Source organism: Triturus cristatus, chromosome 11, assembly GCF_964204655.1.
Source record: "Triturus cristatus chromosome 11, aTriCri1.1, whole genome shotgun sequence".
NCBI classification, from domain to species: Eukaryota; Metazoa; Chordata; class Amphibia; order Caudata; family Salamandridae; genus Triturus; species Triturus cristatus.
This window is the reverse complement of record NC_140594.1, coordinates 676,925,148-676,949,631: the sequence shown is the minus strand read 5'-3', so window position 1 is coordinate 676,949,631 and position 24,484 is coordinate 676,925,148. Positions and strand designations below refer to the sequence as shown.

Genomic DNA, 24,484 nt, shown 5'->3' with positions numbered 1-24,484 from the left:
GCTATAAATAATACATATATATTTATAAAATTAATATACATTATTTTCAAACTTTTTTATAATACACACTTTGTACAATACAAACAATCATTACATCTTGTTTTATAAAATAAGCAAACCATGTTGTTTCAAGTTTCCTAATTCTTTCTAGCGAATCAATATTGCAGCAATTCCATATCGCTTACTAATTAATGGTAAGCGATATGGAATGTGTACGACTGTGTTAATGGTTAAAGGTCTTCCTTATGCTCCATTATGACTAAAAATATTTATGAAAATATACATAAATGTAAGACAATGACATGCCTTAGGAATATATTATAAAATTGTTCCTTTTTAATATTGAAATCAGCAGAGTGATCAAGATCCTATATAAATAAGATGAATAAGAATAGGTGAAATAAGTAGCTATATTAGAAGCCTTTTGCACTATTTCTACATGTTAAAAGAATTGCTGCAATATTGATTCGCTAGAAAGAATTAGGAAACTTGAAACAACATGGTTTGCTTATTTTATAAAACAAGATGTAATGATTGTTTGTATTGTACAAAGTGTGTATTATAAAAAAGTTTGTAAATAATGTATATTAATTTTATAAATATATATGTATTATTTATAGCCCTGAAGAAGTCCGCGAGGATGAAACGTGTTGGCTATGGTCTGTTTTAATATGTTTGAAAGAAATTTCTGAATAAAGGATCGAAGAAAAAAACAACTCTGCTGAAAGTCCATGTTTTCTTATGGAAGATAATCCACTGACATTTACCTGTGTCATAATAATGTTTAACACTTAATCTCCCCATGCCTAACAAAATGAATGTGTACATCTGTAATGCAACTGGTGCACGTGTAAAGTGCTCTGGTTTATTCTTTGACTTTGAAAATGTGTTTATTCGAAAAATGGAATACTGCGTGACAACGTAAGGCAAGGGCATATGTCCATTTACTAAGGTATTCTCTTCTAAGCACTATGCGTGCCAAAGATCACACAAAGTGCCAGCAGGGACGCATCACATGAACAGGCTCAAATTGGGAAGGAATAGACCGTGTTGAGAAACTTTCTGATGTCTGGGGTTGTCAGCCAGTTGCTGTAGATGGCTAGATTAGGATCAAGGCTGCTTTTCACTTCGTTAGCTCCTCCTGGTTTCCCTTCGTAACTGTAGGACACACGCTAAGTTTTCACACAACAGCAGACCTTTTGGCTCCATCTCCCCTCCCCCCCCCCCCCCCCCCCCACCCCCCTTAAACTTATATTACAGCTTTACAGTACATTTATTGCTTTTATTTAATTTAGGCAGATACATTGCTTTGGATTAACTTTACACACGGGACTGCAAGTTTATGCACACAAATGGGTTTTTAATTCTGTGCTTTTTATTTGCATTATAGCGCCTTTTATTCACTAATTTTCTGAATTGCACGCAAAAGTTCTTTCTAAAGCAGTGTGAGAACACCTATTGCATTGCATATTCTCTGTCTCAGTGCAAGCATAATAGCAAACAACTAGCAATTAATTTAATATTTACAAATAACAGGCAGTTGGGGCATGCATGCTTCTTGCTAGCAAATGGGTGTTTGAACACATAACAAACTAGAAAAAGAAAATGCAATGTATTCACTAGCATAATTAGGATAATTGTTTGTGTCTCATTTCCTTTTGTTTCAGTTACACAAATATTAGATATACATTCTACAAATATTTTGTTTACAAAACTTTCATATTAGTCTACAGAAACATATAAAACAAACCATGGTGTAGCTCCCAGGAAAATATGCTACATGGCTAAATACTTAAAAGGTCCCAAAAGCGAGACCTATTGGCTATGCCAATGCTTGTCTTATGTGCTCTAGGAACGCACTAATATAAATCTGCTAAAACATTATTTCAGAGGTCTTCAAACTTTTGTAGGTTGAGCCCCCCCAGCTTTTTTTTTTAGATGTTGGGCCCCACCCCACCACCTAACAGAAATTTCGGGAATCTGGTACACTATACAATCAACCGCCACGCGCATATCATGGGCCATATCTGGCAAGTAATGTCCAACACAATAAGAGTGTTTAGTAAACTGCAGGTTTGTGATCTAAAATAAACTTTTTTATGGTTGTTACATGAAACAAACACATTTCCCTGCAAATAGAAATAGACTCTCTTACGTCGATCACATTAAAAAGAAATGAAACAAAACGGTATTTACAAGAATCTGTTTAGGAATTATTCCCAGCCATCAGGGCAAAAACAGAGCTGCCTCTATCAAGGGTCCCCCTGAAAGGCTGTATTGCAGTGCATGTAAATGGGTCCTTTTGTAATTTAGGACGAAAATCTTAATGGGACACGACAGGCCATACTTGTGTACAGGGGCACAACTAGACCCGAACTTCAGGTGGGGGCTAACACTCCCAGCCATGGCTGGCCCTAGCACTGGTCGCACACAGTGCAACAGTCTGTTTTGGCAGCCCCCTCCTCCATATCCTCCTTCTCCATGAATTCTCTCACTGCCACTCACCAACAATGCACCTCATCTCTCTATAGCACCTTTCTGGCAAACATTTCATGTTTTTTTATAGCACTTCTCATTATTTACTCACTCTCAGTTCTTTGATCTGCATGGTACACATTCTTTGTAGCAGGCACATTAACCCTCTGTGGTGTGGGTGGCAAGAGTACCCACGTGAGTGCATGGTGACCCATGCGACAGTGTGAGAGTAGGGTAAGAGGAGTGACTGCAGGGTGAGTGAGGTGACCATATGAATTTGGGTGAGGGTGTAAGTGCAGAGTGGGACGAATAAATGTATGGTTAGTGATGGGCTTATTGGAGTGAAATTCCAGATTGAGCAGTGAGGGGCGCAGGTGAGTGAAGTGTCACATGAGTGCAGGTTGAGTAGTGTGCACGTGTGACTGCAGGGTGAGGTACAGGGTGAACAGCGCCAGTGCATTGTGAGTGCACAGTGATCACTGAGAGTGCAGGGTAAGCAGGTGAATGGTGGGAGTGCATGGTGATCAGTGTGAGTGCATTGTGATCGCTGTGAGTGCAGGGTGAGCGTGAAAGTGAAGGGCGAGAATGAGGAGCGATTTGTCTGAATTCAGGGTGCATTCCCTGACACTTGAAGTAACTCAGCATGTTATTGACTGCAGCGTAGGGTTTCAGATATAAGCTAAAACTATTGCTATTATGGCATTAACCAGGGATCAGGGTGGAGGAAATAAATGTACTTATCTTGTATCAAACTTGGGGGCATATCAACAAGAGCCTTATCTCTGCTTTTTTGGCTTTAAAAGCCAAAAAAGCTGAGATAAAGCTATCTCCCTATTTACAAGTGGGTGCTAACATGCATTAGCGCATGTTAGCGCCCGTTTTCCCGACGACTCGCTTTGCATGTCTAATGAGATGCAAAGTGGGCGTGACTGGTCAGTACCGCTTGTAAAATAGTGCTGATGTGCACATCGCAATATTTACAAGGAGGCCCACGCATTTTAGCAGACGTTAGTTTTTGGCGAAAACCGCGGTTTTTGCCAAAAACTAAAGTCTGCTAAAATGCTGACTTACCTATACTTTACATTGGGGGTGGATTATGCTGATACGACCACAGGGTCGTATCAGCAAGGTTATCGCCGTTTTCCATGGAACATCGCTGGAAAACCAGCGATGTTCCATGGAAAACACCGCTATCACTGGAATACCATTGCGCTATGCGTTGTTATTACAGTGCTAGCATGGCAATAATTTCCAGCGATAGCCGGCGATAACGAATCTCACGCTAAGCGCAGCCAGCGATAGTTATCGCTGCCGCCTGATAATATGCCCCTTCCAGTTTTATAATTAGGGTTGCCAGGTCATTATTTTGATGTCCCAGGCGATACAAAAATAAGCAGTCACCTAAAGCTGTATTGTCAGCACTTGTCTGTGCATACTTGGAACAGGACATAAATAGAGAGCACTTTTAATTGTGTTCTAGGGCTGCCTGAATGACCCATGACTGATAATAAAAGGGAACAAAGACAGAAAAGTCACATTACAAAGGAATACATATTTCTTTATTTATAAGCATATTTAATGTCAAGACAAGTAATTTGCAGGCTGTTTAAACAGCACAGGGCTGGCTGGAATTTTGCTTTTGGCAACTTGAAGCCCTTTTAGCCCTGTGGGGCATTGTGCGTAATTTTAAAATAATATTTGTCTCCTTTCTGCTAAGAGCTAACCCTCCCAAGATGGGGTTAACTTCATAGAGCTGAAATGCTTCAGCTGCAGTGGGAGGCAGGAAGTCTCCTCTGCTGAAACTGAAAGAAAGTAACAGTCACTTTCAGCTGCAGTCGGAGGCAATGAGTCTCCTCTGCTATGAAATCTAACGCAAAGGAACAGGCTGTCTGTTTCATTTGCTTTTGGTTTTAGCAGAGACTTCCGCTGAAGTATTTCAGCTCTAGGAATTAACCCCCTTCCGGGACGATTAAAAATAACTGTTAGCTCTTAACATGACAAAGAAAGGGCACGTCGTGCCCCATCTATCTCTCCCTCCCTCTCCCCTCCGACCCTCTGTTTCAGGAGTTCACCCAAGAAGAAAAATTTCCATTTGTAAAGGTTTGAAGACTTGCGACGCGGGACAGTTAAAGACCGACACAGTTAAGATTTTAGGGTGGATTGCGCGCCCCCCCTAAGATGGTGTCGCGCCCCCCTGGGGGGGGCGCGCCCCACAGATTGAATAACGCTGCATTATTTCAACAATTGATACATTTCCTGTACCTAACTTCCAATCAGGTCTCCGCAAACCCTGGGAGTAGATGAACTCCCTAGTTTCTCACATTTTTACAATAGGCTACAGAATCATGTCCTTGAAAAGACGCATCGTCGACATCTTGCAATTCAGACAGTTCTTCCCAAGAGTTGTGTTTCATACCATCTCCTCTTCTGCCAGTGAAAACCTCACTATCGGTGGTCTATTCACTTGCAAATGGAAGGCTTCTGTGAAGTTACAGCATCTGTAGTGGAAGAGAAAAACATCTTGGGCAAGACAATAATGTACTGCGAATACAGGCCTTTTAACTCTATCATTAAACATCAAAGGTAATTCGGCATCAGTGGTCAGGGTAAACTATAATACATTATGTTATTTTGTTTATGCTTGCAATGCCTAAGTATGATTGCCTACTACAAAATTGCATTTACTTTGTGATTTTGAGTACTTTTGCACTTTCCAGTTAAATGTGTATTGTTTGCAAAATAAGAAAATTTGCTCTACCACTACCAACCAATTATTTGTATTGTAACTAAAAACTGTTATCGCCCTTTATATGTGCTCCTTTTTATGACCCTCAAAAACAGGCTTTCACTATAATGCATTTCAATAGGTTCCATGTCCCTGAGTCCTGTAATGGCTGCCACAACACATTGTTCACCTTGTTAACAAGTCAATCAGGATTAACTAAACTTCATTAAAATGGCAAATCGGATCATATCTGGACGTCAACAGTCCTGTTATCACTATATTTGAACAATTCTTTCTCAAAACAACTGTATGAATGTACACCAAATGACAAAAATCAGGATTTCTGAGAAAAAGCATGCTGAACAGATTTGTACCAAACTTGGGATGTAAGTACTCAAAACAGTTCCTTTGCTTAATTTCATGTAAATCCATTCAGGAGTTTTAGAGAAATTAGTTTATACAAATTGTTCCTGTCTTGGGAGGAAGAATTACATTTTAGAGCTATCTGGACAGTTAATTTTCTGATCCTTTGTAGATTCACGAGGATCCATACATCCTATAAAAAAATGAAAGAACAGCATTGGATGAGGAAGCTTTTTTCCCAATATCCACTGCAGATTTCCAAATATAGTACTGGATTTTTCTTATCCACTATACTCAGATTAAGGTGTCTTCCCTGACAAATGGTATTACCCGGCCTGCTGCACTGAGCAACTTGTTGGGAAAATTAAACACTAAAATGTTAGAAGGGGGCAGGCTAAGTATACTCTGACCCCAAGGTCCATGTGTGGGCCACCAAGTGTGTCCTATGGCTTTACAATTAATATAAAAAACTGCTTATTATCGCTGTATAAGGGAATCCAGTGCTGCATTTTGCAAATCCTGTTGCTTCAAAGTCCCACTGACCTTTGTAAGAGTTCAGGATTTATAAACCCAGCTAAGGATTTGTGAATCTTGACCTAAATGTAAAAAACATAATTTTTGGGCAAACTCTAGCTGTAATTGGCCTTTGGACGTGAGCAGCAGCAGTTGGCTGACACTGGTCTGTGGGCTCAGGGTCTGCGGTCAATCTACACTGTACACTGCTGAAGTTCATGTACAGTAGGGGTTAACCATAAAGGGAAGCTGAGGTCTAGAGGGGCAGTTACATGCGGATTATGATAATGAAAAAAGCAATCGAAATTCACTGAAAATAATAGAGGTTAAAGTGAATTTATGGTTAGCTGTGGTTATACATCTGGAATGTATGTTTAAAAAAACTGTACATTCAGTAGGAAAAACGCAAAGTGCAGTTACGATTTGTTTAATTTTTTGTAATGAAGACAAGAAAAACAGTGGTTGTAATTCACGGCTGGGTCGTTTTGGAGACAGAGAACCTATTTGGTAGCTTTGCAAATAATAGGGCCTCAACAAATACAGAATATTTCTACAGATGTTGGTTTACTTTTATCAACACTTTATCGACTATTGTGCAACTTAATTGGAACATTCTATAAAAGACATACATCACCATATTAACCCATTTTTTTATTTTTTATTAGGTGGCTCAGACTTCAATCAAAAATCAAGCCATGAATGCACTGATCAAAGTACTGGTTCTCGGTTTGATAGTTCTGTCTGGCGCATTCATTTACTTGAAAAGTCCTGAACTGAAATTTGCACAGGTATCGCTGAAATCCGTCTTTCAAAGCAACACTAAGACTGTAAGATGCTCTACTCCGTGTGCAAGCAAACTGGACTTCTCTGACATAAATAATCAATATGCTCCTACGTCACCTGGCATCTTCTTTGTAGAGACATCTGAGAGGATGGTGTTGCCATCTTTAGTGGCCTGTTCTATCGAATCAGCTGCTCGAACGTATCCAAACAGACCAGTGTACTTTCTCATGAGGGGCTTGAGTGAAGACACCTCTATTCAAATGAACTCGGACTCCAGGGTCATATTCCTCCTGTCCGCCATGAAAAATGTCCACGTCCTTCCTCTGCGGTTTGAAGCCCTTTTCAAAGACACGCCGCTCCAATCCTGGTACCACAAGGTATGTACAATATCATATGTACACATTGTGTTCTTACTATTATGGTCTTGTCTGATGTGCAAAATACCCATTAACTTAGTGCTTTACCTACAATTTAGATTTTAGGTGTCTTTTTGATTTTCCTACTTTTCGCCCCTTCAGTGCTATTTAGAAGTATTTGCTCATCAGGAAGTGTTGTTTAAATGGTCTGTTAAAAATGTGTACCTTTCTCTTTTTTACTGACAAATCTGTGTTTGTATAAACAAGATAGAACTCTGGGATTCTTTTTTTAGGTCCTGCCTAGATATAGCTTCGGATGTCTCCCCAGCCTCATGTTCGCTAAAATAAATGTCATATTTACACCATGGCTAATAAAGCGCAACTACTCACCTGTAAGGGTCTCAAGGTTTTGGCCGGGAGGCTGCAGGTCCATCGAGGCGCTATGGATCAGTCAAAGAGCCAGGTCTTGAGGTCCTTCCTGAAGTGTGGCAGTGATGGCGATTTCCTGAAGTGGAGAGGCAGAGTGTTCCAGGTCTTTGCTGTGAGGTAGGAGAAGGAGCTTCCTCCAGCTCTGGTCTTGCTTATGCCTGGGACGGTAGCCAGGGCCAGTTAGGCAGAGCGGAGGTCTCTGGTGGGTATGTGGAATGCGAGGCGGTGGTTGAGATACACAGTTCCCTGGCGAAGGCTTTCTGGATGTTCTGCAGGTTCTTGAGGAGTTTCTGGGTGATGCCAGAGAAGAGTGCGTTGCCATAGTCGATTCTGCTGCTAATGTGTATGTTCGTGACTGTCTTCTGGACTCGGTGGGGGATCTATTTGAAGATCTTTCAGATCAGGCTTTGCATGTTTTCACAGGATGATGAGATGGCATTGATCTGGTGGCTCAGGGTGAGCGAGGAGTCCAGGATGATGCTGAGGTTCTGCGCGTGGTCAGTGATTGTGGGGGAGGTTCCAAGTGCTGCAGGCCACCAAGAGTCATCCCAGGCGAAGGGGGTGGAGCCCATGATGAGGTCTTTGGTCTTCTCCGAGTTCAGGTGATGACAGTCTTCATCCAGTCATGAAAGTTATTCTTGGCGACTGTTGGTTCGTTGATGAGGGAGAGAATCAGCTGGGTGTTTTCGGTGTAGGGGACGATGTTGAGTCTGTGGCTCCTGACGGTTGCTGCGAGCGAGGCCATGTAGATGTTAAAAAACGTGTAGCTCAGGGAGGTGCCCTAAGGCACTCCGCAACTGAGCTCTGTGGCTTCCGAGAGGACGGAGGTAGTCTGACTCACTGTGATCGGCCGGTGAGGAAGGAGCAGATTCATTCCAGTTGAACCCAACGTCCCTGCTAATTTCAACAAAAATATCTCCACGGAAAAAAGCACTGGTTAAAATTGCAAATGTCTAAAATTATTAAAACCGCATCACACCACTAGGAACTTAACGCCCCACCAACATTTAGGTTGTTATCTAGGCTAGCTGTAGGATGCAAATCCATGCTCCACCCAACAAGGGGCCTTGAGGTTTGCAAGCTCAACCTTTGCTAAATAAAATACTTCTAACAGTGTCGGTAATCAGAAAACAGCCCCGGTGAGAGTGGCTGAGTGATAATACTGGAAACTTCTAAGTGAAAAGAATAGTTTAAGCAATCTTTTTAATAAACAGTTTAAATGAAAATCCTTCGCAGTCCCAGCTCATACAATAGTGAGCATGACCCCCCGCGGCCAGCCACAACTTCTTTCCATGTAAGATATGACAGGGCTTGCAGCTCTCCTCAGACAACAAAGTGGAAAAACATGTTTAAAAGTTGATTCGGGCCACCTGCCAGTCATGAATACAGATGAAGTAGTGAGGTACTACACCCGCATGGGCGTGGGAAGTGTGGCGGATGTGGGGATATATCCCCCCAGATTTTATAGTGTGGGGGCACAAGGTACAAGGGGGAGGGAGACAAGGGGACGAAAGAATTTCCCCTCTTTCTTGTCAGTCACAGAGCCATTGGCACCTCAAAGCACTAGTGCTTTGATGTGCTAATGGCCTTGCACTTGACCTGTGACCTTCCATTTTGTTGTGCTGCATACCTTCGGGAATTTTTCTCACCTCGCGCTCGCTGTCGCAGCTGCCTGCAGTCTGCATTTCCAGGACAATGGAAGAGTCTTGAGGTAGTTTGTTGATTGCTGTCTGCATCCTGCCCCTCCTCATTTGACTGTTTCACACTGCGCAATTCAGCCACTCAAAGGCTAATGTTTTGTTGAAATGTTTATTTTTAGCCCTTGAACCTCAAATCAGCCTCAGACACAGTCTAAGTACACATCTTGGGTTACGGTGTTTCAGATGTGTTGGTCTGTCTTATATTCACACACATAATTTAAATACCACTTATTTCTTTTATAGCGCTACTCAACCCAATCCAGGGCGTCGTAGCACTTCACATCATGCATGGACATTATACATTGACAATAATCCATATGTGTGTACATCAATACATAAGATAGTGAGGGTTACAATGTGTAGTAGTCACATGTCCCTTCCTTTATAATGCGCTGTGCCAAATGAGAAGGATTTCAATTTATGAACTGCAAGTAACAAAAGGATCCTTATGTTTAAAGCAATAACCCATTTACCCATCTACATAAAATAAAAATCTGTCATCTGTGTGTCACATGATGTGCTTTTGGGGAGATATATTAACCATCTAGGCTACCTTAATTCAAAACTGGTACTAGACAAAATACCTGTCTCTCCAGCAAGTACTTTAACTTCCAGAGTTATCTATCCATTATTGTTATTTCCTGAGATTTACTGGGAACATAAAGATCTAAGCAGCAGGTGCCTTAACCCCATAAGATATTTTAACATGCAGACTTTGCAACCAGAACAGATATACTGACATGTTTCTCCTTGTTGCCAATTTCATTCTGCAAGCATTTTAATAACTAAATGTATAAGTAGAGGCCTAGGTCTTGCTCCGGGGTTGCATGACTTTTTTGGCACAACTGCGACGCAAAATCTAATTTGTTAAATATTGTAATGCGCTCAAATGTACTAATGATAGACCTGCTTAACATATGTGAGTTCTTTTTATTCTCTCTTTTTTTAAGTTTTGTATAGCGCGAACTCGACCCGAAGGTATCAGAGCGCTTTACATGAGCACCGGCTACGTTACAGAGAGACACATTAATTTTTGGTAGGCATGAGGGAGATTAAGTGATTTGCCCAGAATCTCAGGTTGTTGAGCGTTCCTGCCGACATTCAAACCTGGTAACCCAGCTTCGAGGTCAACCACTCTAATCGTTAAATCACATCCTCTCCCCTTAGAATCTGATGTCATTTTTCGTGATGTCACTTCCTGTGAGGTCATACGTTTTTAATGTCACGCACTGAATTGTCACTTACATAGTGCCTAACTTGGTTATTGCCCCACGTCTTTTAGGACTTGTTCCCTGGTGGGAGAAGTATAATGGAGAACTGGTGTTGATGGTTATAGTAGGCTAGCGTAGTATATGGTGCACACTCTCAGGAGTGATTCACCTTGCACTAGTCCAAGTAACCCTTATGGTGACTTTAGTGGTCTTTAATAACCCTAAAAGCTCTCAAAGTGGTCGTTGTGAATAGCAGCCTTCAGGCTTATCTTGAAGAAGTGTAAAGCAGCTAGTTTTACCACATTTAATCAACAGTGTAGATTAAGTGAAAAAGAACCACACAGTGTTTATAAATATACGTCTATTTATTATGCAACTCAATCACTAACACATTGGCATATCTCCTACCTGGGGATATCAACAATACACACAAGAGTACTTCAAAATAATCAGGCAAGTAGCCCAAATATACACTGGTCTCCTGGGGGAGACCAAACCATATACATGGACTTGGACCAGAAGACTCAGAGGAGACGGGGACACAAGCAACCACCCAAGGTAAGTACCCAGAATTCACACGTAGGATGTGTGCAGAGTGGAAACACAGCTGTGTGACCAATGGAAATCAGGGGAGAAGTCGCGTTGCATTTTTAAAGAAGAAGAACCCTTCCCAGAGGACCCAGAAGAAACCCTTTGGAAGACAGGTGGTTGGAGAGCAACCCCTTCCGTGGATGCTCCAGGAATCAAGTTACCTCCACCAGAGAAACCGGGTGCATGGGGGTGAAGTGACATTAAAACCTGCCGTAGATGACAATGAAAGACTTCGAAGAAGATGCCTCTGGAGAAGCCAGTGAAGGTGTATGGTGGAATCCAAGACTGGATTCTTGAAGAGGAGGACCTGTAAGCAGAGGGGACAGAGTCTATGCCACTCTGAAGTGTCGAGGAGGCACGGAAGCTCAATGCGGACCGATGTTGGGAGGTTCAAGAGTAAAGTTGGTGACCTTGGCGCTGTAGCTGTGAGGACCAGGCGATGCTGAGGAAGACCAGGAGCCGTGCATAAGCTGTCTCACATTGGGTGTCAGTGTCCAGGTGGTCGGTGTCCAGCGGGCGCACCAACAAGCCTTGGTAGCTGCAACTGCCATGGAAAGCAAAAAGGTGTAACCGTTGGGACCAGCAAGCTCCAAGGGACTCACCAAGTTCGAGAGAGTCAGCGCAGCCCCCGAACAAGCAGGGAAGCCCACTGAAGCAAAATAAGACCCCCGAGAGAACCCACAGGCTGAAGGCACAGGAGTCCCAAGAGGACCTCAGGCAGCTCACCAAAGATGGAGGTGCATAGGATGTAGTGAGGATGCTGCTCTTCAAGGGATGAGGTGCAGAAGGCTGGATTTTCTTGTAGCCTGAAGATCTCTGGAGTGCAGAGTCAACAAGCCTTGGCTTCGGCATGTCTGTACTGTAGAGCGGTTTGGTCCCACATCTCCGACAAGGGATACTCTCCTCAAAATTGCAGAAAAGACAGGTCAGGCCTCTAAGGAGCTGCAGAACCACCACTTGTGTAGCTGAGCCTCGGGAAGTTCGTAGGACGACAGGAGCAGCAGACCGGTCAGCTTTGTTGCAGTACCTGCAGATGAAGGGGAGTGACTCCTTTACTCCAAGGGAGATTACTTCGGATGTCCTTGATGCCCACAGGTCTTCTGCAGAACCTGGATGAAGCACAGACACAGATGACGCAGAAGACTAGAAGAACAACGAGACCAGGAGCAGCAGGAGTCTTCCTTGATGCAGTCTTGGTTCCGGTCGAAGTGCAACAAAGTCCAAGTGTCCAGACGGTCAAAGAGTGTCTTGGTTTCAGAGGTGAGTCTTGTGCCACGATCAATCGGAGGACCCACCCATTGGTGTGCTCTTAAGTACCCCAGGGAAAGGGTTGGAACAACTCAGGGGTCCCTCAAGAGGAGGGGCTGGACAGAGGGGAAAATTCTCCCATGTCCTTTGTCCAGTTTTGGCTTAACAGGTATTGCCTCAACTTCTTCAAGGTCCAGACCACTGTAAAGGCCTCCCTCCTAATAGCTGACCAACGCTTCTCCCTGGGGGTCCACTTTCTGCTTATAAAAGCTACTGGCTGATCCTAGCCCTCTGCATTAAGCTGTGATAGTACTTCACCTATCCCTATCTCAGAAGCATTTGTCTGGACAATGAATGGTTTGGAGTAGTCAGGACTTTTCAGAATTGGAGCAGAGCACATGGCTTGCTTCAGGTCATCAAATACCTTCTGACAGCTAACTGTCCACTGAACTTTCTTTGGCCTCCTTTTGGAGGTGATATTGTTGAGGGGTGTCACTATCACTATGGAGCCATAGTCCTTAACAAACCTCCTGTAGTACCCAGTCAGGCCCAAGAAAGCTCTGACCTGAGTCTGGGTAATGGGAGCAATCCAGTCCATGATGGTGTGAATTTTGTTGTCCAATGGTTGAACTTGGCCTCCACGTACAAGGTGGCCCAAGTACACAACCTTACTCTGCCCTATCTGGCACTTTGTGGCCTAGATAGTAAGGCCTGCCTTCTGCAGGCCTCACATACATTTCTGAGGAAGACCAGGTGATCATCCCAGGTGGAGACAAATACAGCTCTATCATCTAGATATGTTGCACCATAGGCTTTCAGAACTATTAAGACTTTATTTACCAGCCTCTGAAATGTGGCATGTATATATTATCAACCAAAAGGCATCACAATAAATTGATAATGCCTTCTGGGGGTTGGAAATGCTGTTTTTAGTTTGCCATTCTCATAGAATCTGATTTGCCACTAATCAGCAGTCAGGTCAAATGTACTGAGACATTTGGCAGAGGCCAACAAAGCATTCGGTTAATCTGCCCTTGGAATTGGATGGGCATCAGTTCTAGTGACTATATTGAGGCCTTTATAGTCAAAACAAAACCTCATCTCTCTCTCTCTTACAATACTGGGACTGCAGGACTAGCCCAAGGGATATCTGAATGCTCAATGACCCCCACCTCCAGCATCTTTTGGATCTCTGTCCTGATGCAATCTCTGTCATGGTCAGGCTATCTGTTAATTTTGCTCTCCACAGACAGGTTGTCAACTGTGTCCACTTCATGGGTATGCCAGGTGGTTTAACTTGGTGTCAGAGAAAAGAGACCAGGAAACTGATTGAAAACCTGCCTGCGACCAACTTGCTGTTGAACAGTGATGCTGTCTGCCAAGACTACTCCTTCAACTGATCCATCAACAGAGTCCTGAGAGAGGAGATCAGGGAGAGGGTCACTCTCTTCCTCTTGTCTCTCATCAGTGGCCATGAGCAAGCTCATGTCAGCCTTGTCAACAAAATGTTTCAGGTGATTCACATGAAGAACCCTGTGGGGACCTCTTAGAGTACCTAGGTCAACTAAATAGGTGACCTCATCTTTCTTTTCCATTTAGTGTGGGGACTACTCCACTTGTCTTGGAGAGCTGCTGCAGCCACAGGCTCCAACACCCACACTTTCTGTCCGGACTGGTAAACTGCTAGTACAGCCTTTTAGTCATGCCAAGCTTTCTGAAGCTCCTGGCTGGCCTTAAGATTTTTCATGTACTCAGCCATACAAGAACCCAGGCCAAGTACATAGTTTTCTATGTCCTGTTTAGGAGGCGTGAGAGTTTGTGCCCATCCTTCTTTGACTAGACATTATGGACTCCTAGCTGGATGTCCAAACAGACGTTCAAATGGGCTGTAGCCCACCCCCTTCTGAGGAACTTCTCTGTAGGCAGAAAGAAGGAAAAGTAGTAAGACATCCCATTTTAGCCTCAGCTTTTCTGGGAGTCCAATTATCATACCTTTGAGGGTCTTGTTGAACTGTTCAACAAGTCCATTGCCCTGTGGATGGTAGAGTGTGGCAAACTTATAGTTAACTCCACACTCTTTCCAAATAGCAGTGATATAGCTAGTCATGAAGTTAGTACCACTGTCTGACAAGACGTCCTTAGGTAATCCAACTCTTGAAAAGATTCCCAGGAGGACCTTGTCCACTACAGGAGCTGTAGTGACAATAGAGGGAATAACCTCTGGCTATCTAGTGGCATGGTCCTTCACTACTAAGATAAAACTATGTCCAGATGCTGTTGTAGGGTTTAAGGGACTTACAATGTCTATCTCTACCCTCTCAAAGAGAATCCCAACCACTGGTAGTGGGATTAAGGGGGCCTTTGTAGTGCTACCTGACTTACCACGGGCATTGGCAGCTGACACAAATCATGATAAAAGTCTTTGGTGTCTTCAGACATGTAGGGCCAGTGAAAGTCTCTACTATCAGAAAACAGGTGCCCATCTTCCCAATAAGTCCTGTGGGACCCACTGACACTCCCTGCTTCCTCAGCAGCAGCATGCTGTCTGAGTTGTTCAAGAGACGGGCAGTCCTTCTGCTCCAGACAAGTCTTCCCTAGAAGGTCCCCCTGCCCCCAGTCGTTCTGCCTTGTCAGGCCCATGCTCCTCTGTGTCATTTCCTTTACAGGTACTGAGATCATCTCCCTCAGGAGGCTGATTCTCACTTAGAGTCTGAGAGGAGGATACATCTTTACCCTTTCTGCTCCTTCTGTTGGGAACTGGCTGGTCCATATTCTCAGGATCCGGGTCTCCCTCAGGGCCTAACTTCTTGGCCTGAGCCCTTGTGACAGCAATGACACTGACGGAAATCCCCATAATTTATGAATGTGTCATGTACTCCACTTCAGACCAGGCTGAAGTTTCAAAATCACTGTCTAGTAGACAGTCCACAAGTAGGTCTGAGGATACCACAACTCTCTTCGGGCCTTTTACCCTTCCCCAACTGAGATTGATAACTGCCATGGAATGATCTGCCCTGGCAGTGCTAGCATTGTCCACTTGGTAAATCTGACCAAGTAGAATCTGCTCAGGACACACATGTTTCTCTGTCACCATAGTGACACTGGCACCTGTATACCTGTAAACTAAAGCTTTGTGACCATCATGAGAGGCTGTTGTCTGTATTTGGCCAAGCCAAGTTAGTGGGACTTAACAATAAGGATGGCAACAGTTCCATCAGTTCGGGCATAATTCCTTCCATCTGGAAGGAAGCTTTTGTCCGACCCATCCTGAAAAAAACAACGGCGGACCCCCGCGTACTCGGCAATTACCGCCCCATATCGCTACTGCCCTTGTTGGGCAAACTACTCGAATCGGCCGTAAATAGACAGCTGAGTCACTACCTTGAATCCAACAATTTTTTAGACCCTTCGCAATCAGGTTTCGTCCAGGATTCAGTACCAAAACTGCAATCCTGGCAATGACCGACTCACTGTGGCAAGAAATGGACGCCAGAGGATCACCCATTCTGGTTCTCCTGGATCTCTCTGCAGCATTTGACACTATTGCCTACTCTAAGCTGTCGGAGAGATTGCGTTTGTGCGGCAGTCAAGATCAAGCCAAAAAATGGTTACAGAATTTCCTGTCTGACAGAAACCAAACAATCATGCTGGGACCATATCGCTCAGACAAATGCTGTTTGGAGAAAGGCGTTCCCCAGGGCTCATGTCTCAGCCCCACCTTGTTTAATCTGTACATGTCCCCTTTAGCTAAAATAGCAGAGTCATGCGGGTTTGAGATAATCTCATACGCGGACGACACCCAGCTTATTTTCAAAATGAACCCAAAAGCAACTTCAGAACATCTACGCTTCGCAGCTGGAATGCTTACCATTCCCAATGGATGACTGAGAATTATTCCAATTGAACCCTAGTAAAACGGAAATCCTGTTAATTGGGAAAGCCCCTCTTTTTTGGTCCCAGGAGTGGTGGCCGCGAGAGCTGGGTACCGCACCTGCTCCTAAACAAGTAGTGAAAAACTTGGGGTTTAAACTTGACCAGGCACTCTCTATGAAGGAACATGTAGCAGCAATTTCAAGCTCCTGCTATTTTAGCCTTCGGCTTCTACGGAAGATCCTCCCCTATCTGCCTATCAAGCACCGCAGAACGCTAGTTAAGGCCATGGTGATCTGTCGCCTCGATTACGGCAACGCTCTGCTAGCAGAACTTGGCCCGACGCTGCTAATGAAGCTACAGGTCATCCAAAATACCACTGCACGAATGATCCTAAATCGTCCAGCAGGCTCTCCTTCAGCCCCTCTGTTTCTAGACCTTCATTGGCTCCCGATTGGGAAACGAGCACACTTTAAGACCTTTTGCCTTACTTATAAGGCCTTAAACGGTAAAGGCCCCAAATATCTGGAAAATAGACTCACTAAACAGACCACCACTCTCAACCTAAGGTCTAATTCTCTTGAGCTCCTGAAGACCCCCCAAATCCGCCTCACTCGTTCTGGGGGGAGGGCCTTCTCATATCTTGCGCCACGCTAATGGAACATGCTGCCTATTTCCATACGTACTTGCCCCTCCCTTACTATCTTTAGGAAACAACTGAAAACCTTTTTTGTTCTGATCACTTAGGGCTCTATTTCTGCTGTTGTATGTTTCCTCTCATACCCCCCTCAGCAGACTACTAGGTATAGCACCGAGATGCCCCAGGGTGAGTCGTGCGCTTTAGAAGTGCCCCTAACATAACATAACAATGCCACCATCACAGACTAAAGCAGCCTGAGTGGGTGCCATGACTAGGTCAGATCACACTTCAGTACACAAGGTTAACCCAGCTAAACTCTTGGAGCCTCTACAACTACCAATGCTATTTCTAGGGGCACTAGGAGGTTTAGGAGTAGTAGTAGTCATAGCAGTATTGGTGCTAGACTTTGCAAAATTAGCATCCTTTGCCCTATGGATGTTTTTCTTACACAAATAGCACCAAGGTTTCTTGTTAGAGGAAGAGTTTTGGGTACCTTCAAAAGACTTTCTTTTCTTTAGATTTCAACCCACCTTTCTCTCAGGCCTTAGAAGAATCTTGCTTCTTCTGGTCACCACCACCATGGGACCTTTGTTTCGCCCTGGTGCAAACAAACTTGTCTGCCTTCTTTCCCAGTTCTTGGGGAGTGGTCAGATCCAAGTCCACCAGGTACTGGTGCAGTTTCTGATTTTGACTGTTATTAAGGATGTGCTCCCTCACAAGTAAATTGTACAGTCCTTCATAATCATGGACATTACTTCCATGAAACCAGCCTTCCAGAGCCTTAACAGTACAATCTACAACATTTACCCAGTCTTCAGTGAGTGCCTTCTGTGTGTCTCTAAACCTAACTAACCCTGTATTCCTCAGTGGTTAACCCAAACCCGTCTATGAGGGCACTCTTCAGGACTTCGTAATTGGCTGCATCTTTTCCTTTACTGTCAAAAGTTTGTCTCTACCTTTGTTAGCAAAGGAGAGCCACAGGATAGCTGCCCATTGCCCCTGAGGAACCTTCTGAACTTTACAAGCCCTCTCTGAAGCAGTAATCCACATATGGATGTCATCACCCTCCTGGTAAGGAGGGACTATCCTGCTCAAGTTCCCAGTGTCAAAGGAATATTCCCTGACCATAGGTTCACTAGTGCTACCACCATTGGATTATAATCTGAAAACTTTACTAGCCCTCTGGACTTCTAGGGTTTATTAATCTAGGGCCAACTGTTCCCTCTTGATTCTGAGAGTGGCTCTCTCAAGTTTGAGCAGGTGGCATACCCTTTTTAAAGAATCCTTCCTCTTGCTAGAGATGGAGGTCCCTATTGAAGTTGCAGAGGAGGTTGAATTAACTGAGAAGGACCTGCATCTCCCCTGAACCCTTTTTACCCTCCCAGGAGAAATAAAGGCCTCCCTTTGTGTCACTAGAACTATTCCCTGGGAATTTAGAGCTCTCCAGTGAGTGGTCTTCATACTCCTCCTGGACATGCTCAGAAGCAGTCATGGGTGTTAGACATCCCTAGCTCATCTTCTGGAGCATCACCATCCATAACCAAGTTATCCTGCCCATCTGACCTTTTTTTTTGGTAGCAATAACTCTTCCCCAAAGATTGCTTTCCTGTTAATACACAACTCTCCAAATGTCCCTTGTAAATAATTTATCATAGTCTGGAGCAAGGCCTCCATACCTTCAATCATTGTTTAAATTAAATGCTCAATATTTTGGCTCGATTAATCCTAGCACGAGGCATATTTGCTAGTTTTGAGCATTTTATAGTTTTCGTGATCCTCCCATATGACAAAGTTTTTTGTGCTTTAGTGCATACCATGCACTGCTCATTTGTGACCTTCCACCCTCTGTATTAATTTGTAAGCTTCCAACTCAAACACCATATTTCTGGTGTTCATCACTGACACCTCATATCTGAGCGTTGCCACACATCTCATTTTGCATATCTCACTATACTTGTCTTCTGTGAGCATCTCACATGTGTCTTTCAAAGCAGGCTTTTTAGGTCGAACCTGAGTCAGCGTGTATGCGCTGCTCTGGGAAACTTGTTGTAGTGGAGTATGTAAGAAAAGCCCTGCCCACTCTCCACACATATTTTTCATTTGAGTGTGTCACTGTCCTTTATAAACGCTGGCTTGCGAGTTGTTCTTAAGGTTGTTAGTACCTCCTTTGTACCGCCTTCTCTGCATTTGTAAACACCCATGGCGACTGGCCCCTTTACTTCTGTTGTGACACGCATTTGTTTTATTTAGTGTGTTAGCACTCTTTTCTTTAATTGGGTTTCTCCTACTGCGGGCATGGTGTGGTTTCCCCGCCATGCCCGCTTTTACTTTCAAGCAGCCCGCGACAATGGCGGCCGAGGTCTCGCTTTTACAAGAGTTTGAGCTTTCGTTATTGTAAGTGACAATAGCTTAAACTCTTGTAAATACGAGATCTATTGTATTGCAGATGCTTGTCTGGTAAGTTGTCTTTAGTGGGAAGTAGTTGCACTGATCTGTTGTGAAAGGCATGTGATAAAAACTGGGGATCGCATTAGAATAAAATTGTGCTAGCCATGTTTCTTGGAGGCGGGAGTTCGGGAGGAGGCAAGCGGGAATGTTAAGAGGCTGACTGACAAATGAACACAAGTCCGGGACAGCCCTTAACAATAAGTGACTGTTACGGAAAACCTCTGTAACAATACAGTTTGCCGAACAAATGTACTACACAAAACTGTGTCCAGGCAATAAATCACTATTAAACTATGGTAATTTGACTTAAGAGCTCCATCTCCTTGTAGCATTAGGGTCAGAATGCAATCAAAGCGCTGCGCAGCTGATGACCTCACTTGACCTTCCCTTTTTCAGCCAGCCAGAGACCAATAACAGCACTTGGTTACGGCCCTCTGATTTTCGGGGTAGAAAACATAGCCGTCCGTGCAGTTGAGGAACTGTTTATTTTGGTATACGAGATAAAATGTGAATTAGACCAATACCGAATCATTAAAAGTTTGAAGTTCTCCGAACAGTGGTATTGTGTTTAGGTATCAGGGCGCCACATAGAATAATCACACAAAATATTAGGATATGACCTATTGTTTGACGGTGTAAAAGGTGGGGAGAACCACCCAACTCCCCAGGAAAAACCTAAGTTTATAAGAACACGAAGCACTCCTTAGCACACGTCTATCATTTTTTGAGGCGACTTAGTTACGTAATGCATACAGTAAGTACAAACATAAATAATTGACAAGAAATATTTCTTCTTTCTTCTGTATCATTTGATTTAATATGTGCAAGTTTTCTCAAGTTGTCCTCTACAGCACAGCCAACACATGTTTCGTCGCTACAGGGAGGTGTCCCGTGACTTTCTCAAGGCTGTATGATTGTAAAAACACAAAACCAATATCTGTTTAGGGAATCTAACCCTATTCATAGTTCAATATATAACACTAAATGAGTCGGTCAATAGGGCCTCATGCGAGTGGTGGGATAAAAGTAAGCCACTTCCAATAAGGAGCAATTCATACAGAAAATACCACTGTGTGAAGACAGTGAGTCTATGACTCAAACTAGATGAGACCTAGTCTAAGCATATGACAGTTTGGAGAGAACTTCCGGTGTACATAGTCTTAAATATTATCGTTGAGTGTATGGTTATAATAAGAGCAAAGTGTAGGTAAAGAGTAAAGTATAGTTGGTAATGTGTAGTACGTGCAAAATAAAATATTTATAATATAATAAGAGTGATACAGGGTGTTTATGTTTGGATATTAGTTAATAGTCTTGATACAGTCCATAAATACCTAATTGGTGTGAAGAATATACTCTGTAAAAAATGAAAATGGAAAATATATCTAAGTAACCTTGTATATTAGCATAATTTTAATGTTGAAGTCGTATTAGCATTGGTAGTTATTTTTGCTAAATACCTACTATTTATGTGGTGATAATTTCAACCCACATAGGGTTTCTGGGGGGGCGGCGTCTCTGTTCAATAGTTTAAGTGGGTATATGCGTCTTCGTGTAAATCTTCTCAATGCTGAAAGCGTCATGTTGCTGACATTAAACAACGAAAAACCAGAAAATTAAAAAGAGACGAACGTGATTACTCCAACGGTAGGATATTCACGTTCGCCAAAAAGTATGATCACTTAGTCCCCAAAACAACTACACAAAACACCGGTGATAACAAATTAAACAACTCTAGCACTTCATCTCTGGATACAGCACACACTGATGAAAATGACTCAGATAGAGGAGAGGGACCCACAAATGCCCCCAACAATGAGAGCAGTATTTTATTAGAGGTCAGGAGAATCAAGAGAGGGAACAGAGAAAACTACCGACCAGCACAAGGAGAAAAACTAGGAGGGGAAAAAGAGGGGGTGCGGGAAACAGAACGCCCAGAAGTCAGGACCAGGTCTTGGAATGTGAAAAAATAAATGATGTAACTGTCATGAATTTAACTGATACTAGTCTGTCTGAAGATATGATGTCTGTACTGTCTAAAGGTATGAATTTTTGCCCGAACAGCATCGGGGACCTCTGTGAGACTAAAGTCGATCTTTTCAAATTTATAAGACGCATGAAATTGAGAAAACATTTTGAATTGACCAATACAATGAATAAAGATATACAACAAAACCTTGGGCTATTGATATCTAATGAACAGTCGATTCAAGACATACTAGATAACAGACTTCTAATGTCTGTAACAGATTGTGAAGATGAGGTTATCACGTCTGACATGATTATGAGAGACCTGAACATAAGTACGGACTATAGTATAACCAGCAACCTCAAAGACAAGTCTAAATGGACCCCTACGTTTACGGCAGGCAACAATATAGACTTATTCTATAGAATGATAATTTCATATTTAGACAAACATGAAGGGAGGAACACTGTATCCCGAATCAAAAGAGATAACCTAACACATAATGAACGCACAGCGCTCATGGAACTTAGTAAGAACAGAGACCTTACAATCAGGGAAGCTGATAAAGGGGGCAACATGGTGATCATGCGCCGTACTGGTTACGATCAAGAAATTGTGACACAACTGAATAATCTGGAGTGCTATGAATTACTTCAAGGCAATCCCATTCAAACACTTACTGACTATATCAATAGACAACTAAGACGGTGACATGGACTAGGTTTACTAGACGACAATGAATTGACCTATCTGAAAGTTGACCGACCTAGATACCCCTGCCTTTACACAGTACCGAAAGTACACAATACTCTTCCTTTCCCTCCAGGCAGGCCCATCATCTCAGGTATTGGTGGACCTACTGAGAGGTTATCAGAATATGTGGATATCTTTCTGAAACCACTAGTGACCAATCTACCATCGTACATCAGAGATACCAAACATATCTTGGGTACTTTATCTGACCTAAACTGGGATGAAAATATGACCATGGTTACTCTGGATGTGACAGCATTATACACCAGCATAAAAAGGGATATTGGTTTAATAGCGGTTAAAAAGATGCTGAACAGAAGGGCAGCAAGCTCCTGGAATCATACTGAAATGTTAATTGAAATGGTGGAATTAATCTTGGATAACAATGTGTTCCTATTCAAGGAACACTGGTACAGACAAAGACAAGGAGTTGCAATGGGCTCCAGGTTCTCTCCCTCGTATGCCAACCTTTTCATGGGTTGGTTCGAGGAGACGAGAATGTGGGGCTCATCGGGCTCCAAATGGAATGACTCCATACTTTTCTGGGGCAGATATATAGATGAGTGCATCATGATCTGGACCGGTACTCAAACGAAACTGATGGGGTTTTTCGAATACCTCAATGACAATGAACAGAACATACGGTTCACCATAGAACAGAGTAAGACGAAGATTTCCTTTTTAGATGTAGAATTTTACATACTTGACAATCACATACACAGCAGACTGTATCGTAAATCTACAGCCTGTAATTCTCTATTACATGCTTCAAGCGCACATCCCTCGCACCAGATAAGATCTATCCCTTATGGGGAACTTATTAGGACACGGCGTAACTGTAGCAATGACCTAAAGTTTACCAAATACAAAAAAGATGTCCTAACCAGGTTCGCTAATTGAGGGTATGAAAATAAATTACTGTCTATGGCTGAAACAAGAATAGACAAAGTACAATGGGCAGACACACTAAGGGAAAAAGCCAAACAGACCAGAACTGACCAAAAGATCAGATTGGTCACTGGGTACAACAATTGGTCAGGAGTCCTTAGAAAAAGTCTCAACAAACACTGGCATGTGCTCAACAATGATAATTCTCTAAAAGAATTTATCACAGACAAACCTAACATTACATATAGAAGAGGGGTTTCCCTAAGGAACATTTTGAGCCCCAGTTACCAAAAACCTAAAGATCCAGACAACTGGTTGAATAAACGCACAATAGGTTTTTACACTTGCGGACAATGTAGCACATGCAAATGGGCATGTGGGAGAAAGACAGAATTTGAAGGACCGGGTGGAAAGAAATACAAAATTCACACCAACATAAACTGTCTCACAAAGTTTGTAGTCTACACGATAGAGTGCAAATGTAAGAAAAGATACGTTGGTAGCACCATCCGGACATTACGTGAAATAATCAACAAACACATAAGAGCAGTCAAACAGGGAGATATGAAATACCCTTTGGCTGCTCACATGTCAATCTGCTCAGCACAAACAACAAACAGGCGATTTGATTTCCATGGAATAGAACATGTCCCTAGACACCAAAGAGGTGGAAATAGGGAATTGACACTGAGAAGGAGAGAGGCCCAATGGATATGTAAATTACATAGTGTGGAACATGGTTTGAACATTGACCATGAACTGCACTATTTCCTGGACAGGTAACTATACAAATAATCTTTAACATGTGAAACACAAATACAGACCCATCAGAGTTTAAACCTGATTAAGACACAATGAAGAATGAGAGGCGCAATGTACAACTGAACTAACCAGCTAGTGCTACTTCCAACACATAAGTTAGTAGACATACATTTGGATGAACATAGAGATAATATGTATGATGCATGTATGGTGCACCTAAATGAAAAAGAGAAAGCATCTTACATTATAAACAATATATTGGGTTTTTGTTTTCTTCCCTTTTTACTAATGATTGAATAGATATCACATCCAGTTTGTGTTAACCTTCTTTAACATGTATTCTATTCTTCTACTAAACGTTGTGTATAGTAAATAATTTCAATTTTGTTCTGATATTTTAACGAGTCTAATAATTCTATTGTACTGACTCAAAAGGATGGAGAGAATAGTTTTTACTTTTCCACTTTCTATTCGCGTGAAACGAATCTTATACATTACAGCACACAAAATGACTCTAGTTAAACCCGCCTAATTTTCAAATTCAATTTACCATAGCTGAATTATGCTCTAATTTATGATTTAGGACATTTAACTAAAATTTAAACTGTCCGTGAACACTAATTGAACATTCACCCCATAGGTATTCATGATGTTTAATAACATCTTAAGATGGCCGCCGAAGATACTGTTTAATCTTTAGTCCTTCCTCACTGATTATGGCCAGGTTCCCTACACATGAGAATAATCCTCGCACTTCCGG

At 42.7% G+C, this 24,484-nt stretch overlaps 1 protein-coding gene across 2 annotated transcripts in view; it reads left to right on the top strand.

The window, feature by feature from the left end:
* Window positions 1–24,484, top strand: part of LOC146785315 (alpha-1,4-N-acetylglucosaminyltransferase-like) — a 273,866-nt gene that overhangs the window by 179,125 nt on the left and 70,257 nt on the right. For both annotated transcript variants that reach the window (XM_085634294.1, XM_085634293.1), the window contains one exon: window positions 6,742–7,236. In XM_085634294.1, the coding sequence (XP_085490420.1) occupies window positions 6,742–7,236 (495 nt within the window). The remainder of the gene's footprint in view (window positions 1–6,741; window positions 7,237–24,484) is intronic.